At 46.1% G+C, this 15,493-nt stretch overlaps 1 protein-coding gene across 2 annotated transcripts; it reads left to right on the top strand.

Moving 5' to 3' along the window:
• The first annotated feature begins 39 nt into the window (after window positions 1–39).
• Window positions 40–13,330, top strand: ZNF641 (zinc finger protein 641). Of its 2 annotated transcripts, none has more exons than XM_070410334.1 (6): window positions 40–110; window positions 2,604–2,812; window positions 3,415–3,506; window positions 4,515–4,644; window positions 5,297–5,410; window positions 6,501–13,330. In XM_070410334.1, the coding sequence occupies exons 2-6, from the start codon at window positions 2,629–2,631 to the stop codon at window positions 7,253–7,255; spliced, it is 1,275 nt and encodes a 424-aa protein (XP_070266435.1). In that variant the 5' UTR covers window positions 40–110; window positions 2,604–2,628; the 3' UTR covers window positions 7,256–13,330. The 2 variants fall into 2 exon arrangements, with proteins under 2 accessions (XP_070266435.1, XP_070266436.1); XM_070410335.1 differs by lacking the exon at window positions 40–110 and adding an exon at window positions 1,689–1,710.
• Window positions 13,331–15,493: the final 2,163 nt, after the last annotated feature.

The following is a 15,493-nucleotide window of genomic DNA, read 5'->3' on the forward strand; positions in this document are numbered from 1 at the left end:
TCCGCCAGGCGCTGGCTCCGCGGCTGCAGCTCCGGCGAGGCGCCGGGCGGAGGGAGGGAGGGGCGGGCGGTGCCCGGAGGAGGCCCCGGGCCGCGGGCCAGGCCGACCGGGTGAGTGGGGGCGGGCGGGCGGCAGTCGCGAGTGGAGGGAGGGACGCCTGGCTCCCCGGGGCGGCGGGAGGGGGCCGGTCACCCGTGGGGGCGGGGAGGAGAAGCGCCGCGGCCTCCGGGTCGCTGCCTTCCCCGGGGTCGGCCCCCCCACCCCCCCGGACATGGTTGCCCGCCCGCCGCCCCGTGTCCCTCGTCCCCGGCGTCGCTGTCACTCGCGCGCAGGTTGCCCGGGGCCCTTTCTCTTCCCTCGCTCTTGCCCCAGGTCTCGGGAACCCTGTCTTCTGACCCCCCCTCCCCGGCCCCCGCTCCGCCCGCCTCGGAGACTCTGAAATCGGACCCTCCGGGGCACGGCGACCAGAGGAGGGAGGAAGCCACCCTCCCCGGAGCGGCGCCAGCGGCCGACGCCCGCCCGGGGCGGGGGCCAGGCTCTCCGCCGAGCGCGCTCGTCCCTGTGCCCTTGGGCGACGCGTTTCAATTCCGTGGCCCTTTCTCCGTCCAGCTGCACTGGCTGCAAAAACTAACTTCTGCACGTGCCGGCCACGCCCTCCTCCCCCCGCCCCCCAGGTCTGGGAGAAAGAGGATGGAGTGGAAAACCGAGAACCCGGCTCCAGTTAGGCCTGGGGTCATCCTGGGACCGGAGAAAGCGGTTAGGGCGGACACCTGAACCACCAGGTGCGTGCTCCGAGAGCGCGAACGTCTGGGGAGGTGCCGCCGAGGACAGGCGCCTCCGCCCTCCGCCCTGTGCCGAGGTTTTTTGCCGGCACTTGTGCGGGTCTGGTCAGTGGTCTGCGGGGGCTCACAGCTGGCCCCGTGGGCTCTGCGGGAGAGGCCTCCTCTCCAGGGACCCTGCTGCTGGGAGGTGGTGGAGAAGTAGGTTTGAGGCAGGTGCCCAGATACTTAGCTCGAGGTGAAGTCCTCGGGGAGGATTTGTGACGGGAGCTAGAGAACAGGGAGGACCTCTGGTGAAGAGGATGCATTGGTGCCTTATACGTTAGAAGTGGAGCGGGTACAGGGGCCAGAATTCAGAGGAGAGAACGAAAATGGACGTTTCTCTTTCTTGCTTTATTGGGTATTTTCCTTTCTTAGGAGATGTCTCTGAAAAGGAAACCTAAACTGGGACTCAGTCCAGGATGCTCCCGTGAGGCCCTGGGGTGTCTGGGGAATTTGTTCCCTTTCTGTGCATTGGGCTTAGGGTTCCCACCTACCTCTTTTGTCAAAGAGAAATGGCAAGAAAATAAACAGCTTGATATCTGTCATTACCCATCCTGGGATCTTGGGTTCTTGCAAATGTTGTTGGGTAGACATGAGTGAGCCAGAGTAGTTACCAAAGCTCTGCCAAGGAGCAAGGGACTCTGAAGTGTCACAGACTGTTTCTCTGCCGTAAGACAGCAAGGCCTGTATCACAACACAGGTGGGACCAGTCCTGCTCTTAAGATGTCCAGAGAAAAGGAGAGCCCACACACCCAGTCCTGCGCACTGCTGGATTATTATGAAGAATTTTAAAAAACTTAAACCTCTTCTCTCGCCATCAAAAGAAGAGATCTGGCCCTGGCCGGTGTGGCTCAGTTAGTTGGAGCATCATCTTGTACACCGATCGATGGTTCTCTCTCACATGATTGGTGTTTCTCTCTCACATGGATGTTTCTTTCTCTCTCTCTCCCTCCCTCCCTCCCTCCCTCCCTCCCTCCCCCCCTTCCTTCTTTCCTCCTGCCTCTCTCTCTTTCTAAAGTCAATAAGCATGTCCTTGGGTGAGGATCTTAAAACACACACACACACACACACACACACACAAGAGATCTGTATAGAAATCGAAAACGTTTCTCTTTTTATTCATTGGTAGTATCATTCATTAGTCTTCCTTAACCAACACAAAACTATGTCCATGTTTTTAACTTTCCCCCAATGGCCATATTTCCTGTTTTCTTCACTTTTGTTTTTTTTCTGTTAGAAACAAAAGTGCTCTTGACACAAATACATGCTTTGGCTGGGACTTTTACGTATAGTAATAATTTCATTCTATCTAAACTAATCAATGTGAATGGAATTTGTGGCAGAAAATCTTATAAGTGATTATATCCATTTTTGTTGGGTGCAAGTCTGTGTGCATTCCTTCCTGGATGTTTCCAGATTGTTTACTGTATTTTCAGTGGTTGGAATTAATGGATAGCTTTTGAATTTCCAGGATTGTTCCATTAGAACTTTATTTTTCTTAAATGAAGTTCTTGTAGCCTTCAGGGATATTCTATTTCTATCACAAGGTTCCCAAAATAGCCATTAGTGAGTTTGCTCTGTGGCACCTGTTCATTTCTTAGTTCCTGCAAGAAGCTTGGCTCAGGCTCAGTTGATTGGACTATATCAAGCTTTTAAAGTTCATCTTCCATCAAGCTCTTATTATCTAGTTTCATCTTTTATCCCTTGGCTGTCTCCCTAACTCCCTTAGGAATATCATCCCTTTCCATTTTCATGGGAACTGTTGATATGAATTTGTTCCAGGTCACAATTTGGGTTCGCAGCAAAAATGCTTTCAGAACAGACAGCAGCCCTAGGGCCAGGATGGGAGTCGATGAATGTCCAGCTGGATGGAGCAGAGCCCCAGGTGGAAAGGGGAAGCCAAGAGGAGGGGCCATGGAGAATGGCACCGGGGCCACTGGAACACCTGTGCTGTGACCTTGAAGAAGAGCCACAGTCCCTTCAGGAAAAGGGTGAGAATCTGGAGGATGTGTGTGGGGGGAGCACAGTGCAGAGTAGTCTCCTAATCTCTGTTCAGAAAGTAGAGTTGAAAATCCCCAGTTGCCTTGAACTGAACAGCATAATCAATATCACAGCTAGTCCATTCTTCCTTGGCCCTGGTCACAGGAATACAAGGAGCTCCTGTATTCTGCATGCCACACAACTGGGTTTTCTCCATTTCTTACATAACCACTCCCTCCACATGCTGCAAGTGCATCTTAGTGGTACCAAATGTGGGAGACTAAGGAAGTGACAGCAACACTGATTACTATTGGAGAACACACCCAGTAAGATACACTTTACAAGATGAAAATTACATTTAAATAATATAAATTCATACCATAGCCACTGTGGTAGAGATGGATGACAGGAAAGATCTACTAAAAGTCACTCAATACTCTTACTGAACATTTTGAGCGAAAGTCTCTTCTACTGTATTTCTGCATTTGAGTTTTACCAATGGGCATAGATAGAGAAAAACCATGACCCTTAAGCCCCTCTAAAATGGGGCCTAGGCTCTTATTGGGAAAGGATGAATGGTACACCTCTAATGGTTCCTCTCTCCCCTCACCAGCTCAGTCGGCTCCCTGGGTTCCTGCCGTTCCCCAGGAGGGGAGCACCGGAGATTGGGAGATGGCAGCTGCACTTCTTGCAGCCGGATCACAGGTGGGCTGTGTGCTGCCTTTGGCCTCTCCCAGGGGTCTCCTCACTGCTGCCTTTCTGTAAGCCTTAGCATCCTCCCACTGAATTGTTATTTCACATGATCACGAATAGTATGTTCATCTTATAAGTGAATAGATTCTATCCCTTTCCAAGAGGCTCAAGATATCCTTTAAAAATGAATGAAGATATAACAAGAAGAGGAGAATTCCAAGAAGTTAGGTGTGTGGTTGTTTTTATTAGATAGCTGTGCTATCCACAGGAAGATTTTAAGAACAATTCATTAATATTCTTTAAGAGATAAATTTGTGAAGATTAGGAAAAGAGAGCCTGAAGGAAGCTTGGAAGAGCATAAAGTAGGCAAGATTGGGTGGATGATGGGGCATTTATGGAAAAGGGCAGGAAGAGACTAAGGCATGTGTGTAAGGCCATAATACTAGTAAATGGCAGAGCTAGGAGTTATTTGGCTCCAGAATCTGGACTCCTAAACACCATACTATGCTGCCTCGGAAGATAAGGATATGGCATGGTGGTGGGTGTGAGGGTGAATGTTTTATCTATATCCTTTTAAAAAAATTTTTTTTCTTTATTGATTAAGGTATTACATATGTGTCCTTATCATATCTATATCATTTTGTGCTGATAGAAAAGGAATGGTCAAGTGGAGGAAGGAGAGCATAATACACAATTTTTTCAATGGAAATAATAAGGCCGGTGAGAAGAGACTGGTCAGACACATACAGTTAAACAGAGAGAGCAATGATTTTCTGGTGTCTCCGACTTTTAGTCCCATTTGGGAGACTCCTCTGGAGACACTAACCTCACTTACTGACCATTACCTTTACCCCTCTCCTCATTTCCCCTTCACCCAGGGCCCTACCCAGGGGCCACTGGGTAATTATTTTTCCAGATATTCTCTTGCCCTCTCTCTTCTACTGCCCCATCCTTTTATATTGGGATCACATTTTTCCTTAAGGAACAGCTGGTGACAGATGATGCCACATTTTGTTTCAGGGCCTGGTAACCATCAAGGATGTGTCACTGTGCTTCTCTCAGGAGGAGTGGCGGAGCCTGGACCCTTCTCAGACAGACTTTTATGGAGAATATGTCATGCAAGAAAACTGTGGGATAGTGGTCTCTCTAAGTAAGCATGATCTTCCCCAGCCACTAAAAGATTGTCCTCTGGGAGGATGAGCCCTGTGCTTTAGCATGTTGGATAGTGTCTGTCAAGGGTTCTTCACTTGTCAGGGGATCTGTCTTCCTTCCACCAGAAAAAGAGCACTAGGACTAATTCAAGGAGAATGGAAGTGAGGCATCATTTTTAAAGACAGCAGCAAAATAATGCTGAATCATGGAGAAGAGAACTTTAGACTCCTCTCAGTTGGGAATTTGCAGGTTCTTACAAAACAGAGAGCAGGACATCTAAGAGATAGAACTGAGTCCTTGGAAACTCAGAAACCATCTAGGGAAAGATGGGAGTTGAGGAGGGGGAGGGATGGAGAGATAGCTGTGTTAGAGCTAAATAAATGAAGTTGTGACCAGAAAGGACACTTGGGTTGGAAATATTTGAAATATAAGTGGCAGAGAACACACACATTGGGGAATAGTGTGTGATTTTCTGGAGGGGGGCGGCGCGGGGGGAGCAACTTAAAAAATGGGAGGGGATGAGGAGGGTGAAGCTTGTATCTGGCCTTTTATCTAGAGTTCTAAGGAATAATATAGGAAACAGCTTTTCTCAGAAATATAGAATTACCGATGTACTAATTGACATCCCTATTTTCCTTTCCCATGGGCAGGATTTCCAATTCCTAAGCTGGACATGCTTTCTCAAGTAGAAGGAGGGGAGGAACAGTGGGTCCCTGACCCACAGGACTTAGAGGAGAGGGACATCCTGAGGGTAACATATACAGGTAAGAGCCTTGAGTGGACTTTCAGGCATGGCCTTCATCCCTCTTGGAATGTGATCATTCCATGTCCCTCTAATCCAGTGGTTCTCAACCTTCTGGCCCTTTAAGTACAGTTCCTCATGTTGTGACCCAACCATAAAATTATTTTCGTTGCTACTTCATAACTGTAATGTTTCCACTGTTATGAATCGTAATGTAAATATCTGATATGCAGGATGGTCTTAGGTGACCCCTGTGAAAGGGTCGTTTGGCCACCAAAGGGGTCGCAACCCACAGGTTGAGAACCGCTGCTCTAATCCTTCCTCTGCCTTGGAGAGCTGTAGAATCAAAAGGTTTAGAGGTCTTTTTTTTTCAAAAGCAAGACAGTATAGCGGAAAGGTTTTAGAAGGCAGGTTTCTGGAGCTAAACTTCATGGATTTGAATTCAGGACCTTAGAAAAGTGATTAACCTCTCTTTGGGTTCCTCACGTATACGTTATTGTGAGATTTAAATATGTTAACATAATAGAACAATACCACAACGTACATAAAAAGCACTCAATAAACACTAGTTGCTGCTATGACTGTTGGTGTTGTTGTTGTTCAGCTTCCCACCTCTTATAGAAAGGGCTTCTGCAGTGTCTCTGGTATTGTTGACAGGTGGCCAGCCAGCCCGTGATGACTGCAGCACATTCCTTAACTCTCCATTTATGCTTAGGCAGGAAGATGGTAATTAATAGTAAAGATCAGTGGTAAATAAGTAACAGTAATAAATAAATAATCACAATAGCACAGACCATTTACTAAGTGGTTACTATGTGCAGATACTGTGCTATCTATCTTATAATTATTTACATTTTACAAAAGAAATGAAGACTAACAGAAATTAAGTAGGAAAGCTGAGATTCAAAATTAGGTAGTCTGTCTCCTAAGCCTAGGCTTCTAACTTCTACACCTCTTGCACTGTCTTGTACAACATTAAAATCTGTTCTCTCAGTCCTTGTTGGGTGAGGTTTAGGCCCTAACAGACATCATATAACCTCACCTGTGACTTGGGTCCTGAGGTCCTCTCTGGTGACTCCCATCTTGGGGTTGGTATTTTCCCTTCTCCACAGGAGATGGAAGTGAGCATGAGGGGGATACCCCTGAACTAGAAGCAGAACCTCCCAGGATGTTATCTAGTGTGTCTGAAGATACTGTTCTCTGGAACCCGGAGCAGGAGGAGAGCTGGGATTCCATGCCCAGAAGCTCCAGAGGAATGCTCCTGGGCCCACCATTTCTTCAGGAAGAGAGCTTCTCAAGTCTTCTGTGTAGCACAGAGATGGATTCCCTGTTAAGACCACACACATGCCCCCAATGTGGGAAACAGTTTGTGTGGGGCTCCCACCTTGCCAGGCACCAGCAAACTCACACCGGGGAGAGGCCCTATAGCTGCCTCAAGTGTGAAAAGAGCTTTGGGCGAAGACATCACCTGATCCGGCACCAGAAAACCCACATGCACGACAAGCCCAGCAGGTGTTCTGAGTGTGGCAAGAATTTCCAATGCAGCTCCCATCTGGCCAGCCACCAGAGAATGCATGCGGAAGGCAAATCCTGCAAAGGCCAAGAAGCTGGAGAGAGCCCTGGGGCTAGGAAACGGCAGCACACCCCACCGGTGCCAAAGTGCCACGTGTGCACTGAGTGTGGGAAGAGCTTTGGCCGACGGCACCACCTGGTGAGACACTGGCTAACCCACACTGGGGAGAAGCCCTTCCAGTGCCCTCGCTGTGAGAAGAGCTTTGGCCGTAAACATCACCTGGACAGGCACCTGCTGACCCATCAGGGACAGAGTCCCAGGAGCAGCTGGGACAGAGGGACATCTGTCTTCTGATTTCTGTTTTTACTGTAGCTGTGGTCACATCTATCAGCTGGTGCTGCCAGGAGTCTCTGCCAGAGGTGCCCCCCTCCTGCCCCCGATGGCCAGGATCATGAGCCCTGGCCTCATCCCTAGAAAGATGAGGTTTCAGCATGGGCCAGAGCATTTTTCACCACTTCTGTGAGATACCACATAAAATAGAGTTCTTTGGGCAAAATTTTTGGGAAACAATGCTTACTACATGGGCTGATATTCAGCCTAGGCCCATTCTCAAGGGTACAGTGGTACCAGCGGTTTATGGCTGAGGTCCATTCTGATGTGATTGGAGCCTATGCCATACCAGTTAAATATTTAAATATTTTTAGTATCACCACTGTATACTATAACTCTTATATTCTCTTTACATTATATATGGAGAGAGAGAAAGACCATGTTGGCATATTAAAGGCTCTGAAAATGTATGCAGTAAAGCAAATTTTGAGCCTCTTAATGCAACGTTTCCTAAATGTATTTGACCTCAGTATTCTTTCTATCTCACATCCCACAGAACTGGTGACTCCATGAAACGCTCTGATAACACTGGGTTAGAGTAATGAGGAAACAGAAAAGAGACCCCTTTTTTATCCAAGTGAAAGCTGAAGGGCAGATCTCATTCCTGTGTGGGTCCATCACCTTTTCTCCAATCATCCAAATATACATCCACACCTCTCAACCCCACCTGATGAAAAATAGAAATAATAACCTTTTCACCCATGATTCCTAGTCCTTTATCCTGCACATATGTATATCCAGCTGAGAGATCATACTACCATGCTAAGAGATGGACCTTATACTCCCAAGTAATCCAGACTCACACAGAAGAAAAAACTTCATCTCCTTGGACAGTCCCCCTCTTCTCTTGACTGCGTCTTTATGTGTTGATGTGTAACTGTGTGCAGGGTCTTTGAAGAGAGCATGCAAAGTGCAAACTGTAAAAGCTAGATTTTCTAGGGGCTGTGTTCTGGTGATGAGGGTAGTGGGGATTTTATGGGGTTTTTGTTTTGTTTCAAGATAGGAAGTAAGCTGATCTATTAAGGGAGCCCTAGTGGAAAGGATTATGTGATGGGTAGTGTTGTGGAAATTGAGGTATAAAGACTTCTTGAATGTCACTGAGATCAAGACAAGTGGATATATATTCCATGTCCGAATCCCTGGGCCACAGATTCTTTTTGCTTGGGGGGAGAGAGAAAGAAACATCCTCAGTGAGGTGGGCTCTTTCTTGTTGATTTCAAGCAAGATGCATATAGAAGCTTTATGCTGAGTGAGGGTTTTTTGTTTTTGTTGTGTGGTGTGTTTCCTTGTCTTGTTTTAAGTGCTGAGAAATTAGGGCAGGAATCACAGTGCTTACAGGTTGTTTTCATTACTCTTGTTTGACTTTGATGGCCTCATCAAGGGGGCAGAGTTATTCTTGAGGATCTTATTCTCTCCGAAACAGAACTTTGGGGGAAATGGCTGTGGTTTAGTTTTGCAGCTGATGCAGGGTAATGAGCTTTCCAATTGGTTTTTCTCACAATTCTGGGAAAGTGTCCATGCTAAGACTCTTAACTCCAGGACTTGCATAATATTCTAGCATCTGTGCGTTGATGAGTTGATCATTGTTTCTCTTTATTGATGATGTGTTAATACCAGTGTTATAATTTAAAAATTATCTTGTATGTAAGAGCAGTTTGGGGTTAGGGAGGGAGAGGCGTGGAGAGGAGCAGAGAGGATGAAAGTCAGTATTTTTCTCTTTAATGCTTAAATTCTGGGTTTTCCTTAATAGACTTATCTTTCAACCACAATTGGTGGAATTAACCAGAGAGGTGATAAAGTGAGCTGCAACAGTCTAATTTCATGACTGTCCCATTTGCTTAGGGAACATGGGGTGAATCACAGCTCCTCAGAGCCCTGGACCCATATGGACTTGAAAATAAGGTCATTTTGCTGAATGGGCTTCTTAGAGTGGATATGACTTGATCAGCCCAGTCCCTGCCTTCTGCTGCTCAGAGCAGTCTTCCTTCTTTGCCTGGTATGCACTTCTCTTGCTTGTGTTGATATGACTAGAGCAAAATGGCCAGTCCTTTGTAAGGCGCCTTGTTCTAGGTTCTCATAGACAGGAGTGTTCTAGGATCAGTATTAGGAGATGCCCCAAGGAATAGAAAAGTATTGCCTTCCAGTAGTAAAACTGGACTATGCCATTTCTTTAACCCTCCCACTCTGCCTCATTCATTCATGCAAATCAGCTCTATTAAGCAGTGGTTCAGAACCTGTTTTGGATCACATACTGTTTTTGAAGATCTGATAAAAACCAGGAACTCATTTTTGAAAAAATATACATTAGCAATTCACTCAGTTTTTCATACACATTTAGTCTACCCATGGAATCACTTAAACTGGGGTCAAAGAAAGGTCATTATAGTATATTTATGTCAAGAAGTACAAGGCAGTGGTCACTAAATATTTTAAGGAATAAGATACCAGAGGCAGTAGGATATAAGAATAGTCTGGTCTATAATGACTAGAAGGGTATTGCTTACAATCTACTCTATTTTTTTCTTAAAGATATGGTATACTAACAAGTCCAGCTCCTCACAAACATTGTTTTAAAGACTTGTAGGAGGTGACTCTCCATACTATCAGATCACACTCTTAATAATTAGATGTTAACCTCCAGCCTTTAATCTGTTTTAGTAATTGTAAGGCTAGAAAGTGAAGCCCCTAAAGTGTAGGTGCAGTCATAGCACCCAAATGAAAGGCATCATGGAGTCTAAGGGTCTTCTGCAGAAGGGGCATCCCTTTAGGTCATTTCCGGTGTACCACTCTTCTTCTCTACCTCGGTCCAACACCACTTCCTTTGGACAAAAAATAAAATAAGCAACAGCCATCATATGGGCAAGTAGATTTGAATGATTTTTCCCACAGGGAATCAGCCTCAAACTCCCATCTTCCAACTGCCTCTGCCACATGTCCATCCTAACTGCTTTAAATAAAAAATGTCTCTGTGTTCTCTCTGTGCAAAATGTAAAATAGGGAAGTCCCATATAAGAAACCTGTCACCTTTTCCCCTCTGTGGTACCTCTACTCAGGGTGCAGGTATCTTCCCCTTTGCATCCCATCAAAGTATCTCTGTAAAGAATCCCTTACACAGGAGAATGTGACCCAAAGTGTTAGCTTTACCCAGATCTGTTTCCATTTTAAGTGTTCTGATATCTGGTAGTGGAAGTGGAAGGAAAATCTTTTCCCCTGTTAAAATGATGTTATGCCTTTAGGGAGCTGAAGGGGTGATATAATTTGGGACAAAATCCTTCCCTTTCCAGCACTTGTGCAATCAAACTGCTGTTATCTATTTATATCAAGGACAGGGTGAGCCCGGACGCAGAACCATAGGTACCAGAAGATAGGTTCTTTCCATCTCTGGATGGGAGTGAGTGGCACTAGGCAGTAACAGAAAAGTAAAATCTATTCTCTTAGACCCCTTAGAGATCCTGAGCTGGCAAAATTTCTTTCTTTCCCCTGGAATGCTCTAATAGGCCTACACTCTCAAAATGTGTGATCTTTGGTCCAGCAGCATCAACATCATCTGGCAGCTTGTTTTAGAAATGCAAATTCTCAGGCTCTACCCTACCCCAAACACACTGAATCAGAAACTAGGGATGGGGTAATGCAGGGGAGCCCAGCAATTAGTCTTTTAGCCCGTCTTTCTGGATCTCTGAGGTATGCTAATGTTTAAGAACCTCTGGCTCAGAGATTCAAATTCCATTTCAATCAGCGGTACAGCACCCACTTCAAATGGGGAAAGAGGGGGTCTTTATATATGTTGTCAGATTGATTTTCTGCAACCTCTCCAAGCTAGTTGTTTTTCGGTTCTGTTCCTCTTGAGTTCCAAGGCCTTCCTTCACTCTTTAATCAATGAAAGGACTGGGTCAGTCACCAGTTTCAGAAACTGGTGGGGCAACTACCACGTTGCTGTGATTGATTGGGGCTGGAGCTTCTAAAGTGGACACAGGATTTGTGGGTCCAAAAATCTGAAAGGACAAAAGGAACAGACACACCAAAGAGGGGAAATCCAATGTAAAGCTGAAAAACTGACAACCAAGGAAATGATCCTCCTTTGCTAGTTATCTGGTCCTTTTCTGGGCCTAATAGTTGCCCTGGAGGCAGACTAGATGAACATTCAGCACAGAGGTAGGGAGTAAAGCCAACTGTCCCAAGCCCTTAACCCAGGTTTTCCAACTTCAGAATGCATTGGAGAACAATAAGGTGCTATGCAAGGAATTTCTAACCAGGATTTGGTCTACTGTATGGGCAAGGGCAGCAGAGCATTAGGGAGCCCTGAGGACATAAGAGGGAACCAGGCTCATTTAGTAAGATGTGACTCCAGGGAGATTTGAACCCAGACTCTACTAGGTAGAGGTTGTAACCCATTAAGCCATGGCACCTATGTCAAAAATGCATTCTTCTGCCCTGGTCAGTGTGGCTCAGTTGGTTGGGCACAGAAAGGTTGCCAGTTCGATTCCCAGTCAGGGCACATGCCTGGGTTGTAAGCTTGATCCCTACAGGGGATCGTGCAGGAGGCAGTTGATTGCTGTTACGCTCTCACATCAATGTTTCTCTCTCTCTTCCTTTTCCCCCTTTCTCTCAAAATCAGTAAAAAAAAAAAAATCTTTAAAAATTGTCTATTTAAAAAACACAACATTCTCCTACTTTGAAGATTCTGTCCAATTCAGGCTTCAGGAAGGGATCGTTACCTCCTCCAGCTCCTCTCCGAGGCCTGCTCATAAGGACAGGCTGAAATGAAAGTTGCAAACCTGTCACCCTTATGGGAATCTCCAAGGCCAAAAGGTTAGAATGAACCTACCTCTCTTTGGGGGAGGTGATCAGCCCCTCTCCCCTAAGGCAGAAAAAAGCTTGGCTACTGCTTTCTTCAGCTCCAGACCTTAGGCTCTCTCCCTCTTTCCCTTCCTATCAGCACTTCCATATTCCCAATAAAAGGAGCTCATCCCCCACTCTTTTTTAAAGGACATGTTTTATTTATTTATTTATTTATTTATTCATTCATTCATTTATTTATTTATTTAAAAATTTTATTTTAGAGAGAGAGGGAGAAACATCAATGTGAGAGTGAAACATCGATTGTCTGCCTCCACGCACGCTGACCTGGGACCGAACCCACCACCTGTGTGTGTGCCCTGCCTGGCAGGGAATCAAACCTACAACCTTTTGGTATATGGGACAACGCTCCAATCAACTGAGCCACACTGGCCAGGGGAGCTTCCTACACTCTTAACTTCCACTTCTCTTTTTCAGATTGATTGGTTTGGTTCGGTATTTTGTTTTGTTTTGTCTGGGAAATACCACACCTTCCTGAGGGTGTTTGTTCTTCCCAATCCCTGTCTTCCTTCCATCATAGTTCCTCTCGTCCAGTTTCTTTTCTATCAGCCTTAAGCCTACTAAGCACGGTTCCATTCCATATACTTCCCACTTTCTTTTCTCAAATTCTTGGCTTGGCTATAGCAGCTCAGCTGCCATCTTACCATTCTGCATCTCTCTCATATCCGGACTTGGCCAAAGTTGCTGGTACTGTCAACTCCATTCCCTACAGGCTCTTCCTCCCTTGATGTAACTTTTTACTTCTCACTATTTTGATTTACTCAGACCCTTTTTATCTCTTGTGGCTCCTGAGAACTAGTTCCAATTCTACAAGCCATTTTTTGAGCTCTTCGCTGCATGGTAGGCACTGGCTGTTCCAGGCCTGGGAGATTGTGATCATGGACCTGTCCTCAGCATGTTCCGCAGCGGAGCCCTCTCCTGCCATCACTTTCCTGCCATGCCTCATGACACTGTGCGCCAAGGTGCTCTTTTCCAGGAAGCATTGTGGGTATATGCCTACTTGCCATCCAACCCCACTTGCTCCGTGCCTGCCAGATTTCTAGCAATTGTCTGACTTAATTCCCTCAGATGGACTGTGAACTTCCCACAGATTACTCAGCGAAGGACCTTCATCTGTATCCTTAGGGATCTATAATACGCTCTTTATGATCCCTGTCATTGAATAAAGAATGTATTGACTCAGTCACTGACTTCCTTTGTTGGTCCTTCTCTACTCTCCCCCCATTCTCAGCAATTCAGTCCTGATTAAAAAAACAACACAAAAACTGCAATAGAGTAGGGACCCGAGACAGATCAGGGAAATCCCAGAGGAGGTAGGGCAGCCATGTGTAAGTCCCCTCACTATCCTTCCTGAAATATAAACCTTCAAGGCATCACAACATAGGCCTCTCTGCCTCCCTCCTGAAGTCCTGACTCCCAGATGTCACTCCCCAGTCAGTTGGGGATTCAACTCATCTTGGAGACTGAGGTAGCAGAGCATAGAGCTGGGCCAGGCTTAGGGGGAGGCCAGGTCAGGTGAGTGAGGGCTTAGGGCCCAAATTTAAGGAAGCCCTTGGTCTCGGTTATTCAAGTGCCAAGTCTCCTCTTGGGAGACCCTTAGAGTGCTGAGCCCTTAAAATTTAGACAGCTGAGTCTGGAACCAGCTGGTGGTGGTGACTGCAAAATGACCCCCCCCCCCCCAGGCAAATTCACAATATTTGGTGATTTGGGGGGAGCCAGAGAAAATGCACACAGATGGGGTTAGGCACGAACTGGTCCACCAGATGCATTCACTTTAGAGGGTGAAGAGGTCGGGCATCTGGCAGGTTATGAAGAATATAGAGTAAGAAATAGCGTGGGAGAAAATATGGAAAGTTGACAGGGGAGAAACCACCAGTCTTTGACCCACTGACATGGCCTTCCAGCCCTGGGGCTTCACTGGGGCAGAGAGAGGGAACTGCTTGGCAGGCCTTGGCACAACCCGAAGGCTTTGCTCTTCCTGCGTGGGAGTTGCCTTGAAGAGCTTCATGCCTACTGTTTGGGGGGCTGCTTCCCCTCTGCAGCTTTCCCAACACCACCAGACTGTTGTGTTGCCTGCCTCCATGCTTCATATTTTTCCTATTTTCTTGCAGTTCACTCTCACTCTTCCTTAGTCACTTGGAGTAAAACTTTTGACTAGTCTGGTCTTTCCCCTAACTAAAAGGGGGAGGCGGGAAGGACTTGATAAAACGGGGAGGAGAAACATAGCTGTGATTGTTCATGGAGGTGCCTGTTCTCTTAGCCAGCTTCAGTGGACTGCTGAAGGCCCGACTTCCTTCTTACTCTCAGATCACTGCCTTTCCCAGGCTCATCCAAGGCCTCACACTGACACCTCCCTCCCCTCAGTCTTCAGTTCCTCTCTTCCAAGTCCTTTCTTGACGTGTGCCCCTATATTAATTTCCAAAATAACCTATCTTCCTGTCCTTGCTGGGCACTTAGATTTTGGCTGGAATAACCTCCAGCCCAACCAGACAGCCTTGCCATGTCAGAGTTCCCCAGAGGGGGAGAAAGAACACGTGAACTCTATTGCTTTGAGAACACTGACAAATGGAAATGTTCATATGTTCTGAAAACACCTCTCCACAATGTGTTTGAGAACATCCTGCAAGAAACCACTAAATCAGGAGTCCTCACACTTTTTAAACAGGGGGCCAGTTCACTGTCCCTCAGACTGCTGGAGGGCCGGACTATAGTTTAAAAAAAACCAAGAACAAATTCCTATGCACACTGCACATATCTTATTTTGAAGTAAAAAAACAAAACGGGAACAAATACAATATTTGTATTTGCATGTGGCCCGCGGGCTGTAGTTTGAGGACCCCTGCACTAAATCATTAAAACATTCAGTGTAGAATGAATTCTAAACTTCTGACCTTTACCTACATAAAAAAGATGTTCGTAGAGTTAAAGAGTAGATGGGAAGGTCCCATTCAACATCTATAATTGTAGTGAAGAGAGCACTGAAGTTACTATTAAAAGTCCATTTCTAGCCCTAACCACTTTGGCTCAGTGGATAGAGCATCGGCCTGCGAACCAAAGGGTCCCAGGTTTGATTCCAGTCAAGTGCATGTACCTCCCTGGCCCGGGCCCTGGTCAGGGGACGTGCAGGAGGCAGCTAATGGATGTACACATCGATATTTCTGTCTTTCCCTATCTTCCACTTTCTCTAAAAATCAATGGAAAAACATCTTTGGGTGAGGATAAAAAAAAAAGTCAATTTCTAAATTGTACATTTTCTAAACATTAGCTTTTTCACTTAAGATCTAAGAGATTGAGATGAAGGTGAAATTAAATAATGCATGCAAAAGCACAATCATCTTATAAACA

Source organism: Myotis yumanensis, unplaced genomic scaffold, assembly GCF_028538775.1.
Source record: "Myotis yumanensis isolate MYYU_CA2020_CCGP unplaced genomic scaffold, mMyoYum1.0.hap1 SCAF_3, whole genome shotgun sequence".
Lineage (NCBI taxonomy): Eukaryota > Metazoa > Chordata > Mammalia > Chiroptera > Vespertilionidae > Myotis > Myotis yumanensis.

Excerpts from the sequence above, each read along its gene's own strand:
- ZNF641 (XM_070410334.1), top strand. The coding sequence starts at position 2,629 with ATGCTTTCAGAACAGACAGCAGCCCTAGGGCCAGGATGGGAGTCGATG. Across the intron at positions 2,813-3,414 it reads ACAGTCCCTTCAGGAAAAGG|CTCAGTCGGCTCCCTGGGTT; the intron begins GTGAGAATCTGG and ends TCCCCTCACCAG. Across the intron at positions 4,645-5,296 it reads TGGGATAGTGGTCTCTCTAA|GATTTCCAATTCCTAAGCTG; the intron begins GTAAGCATGATC and ends TCCCATGGGCAG.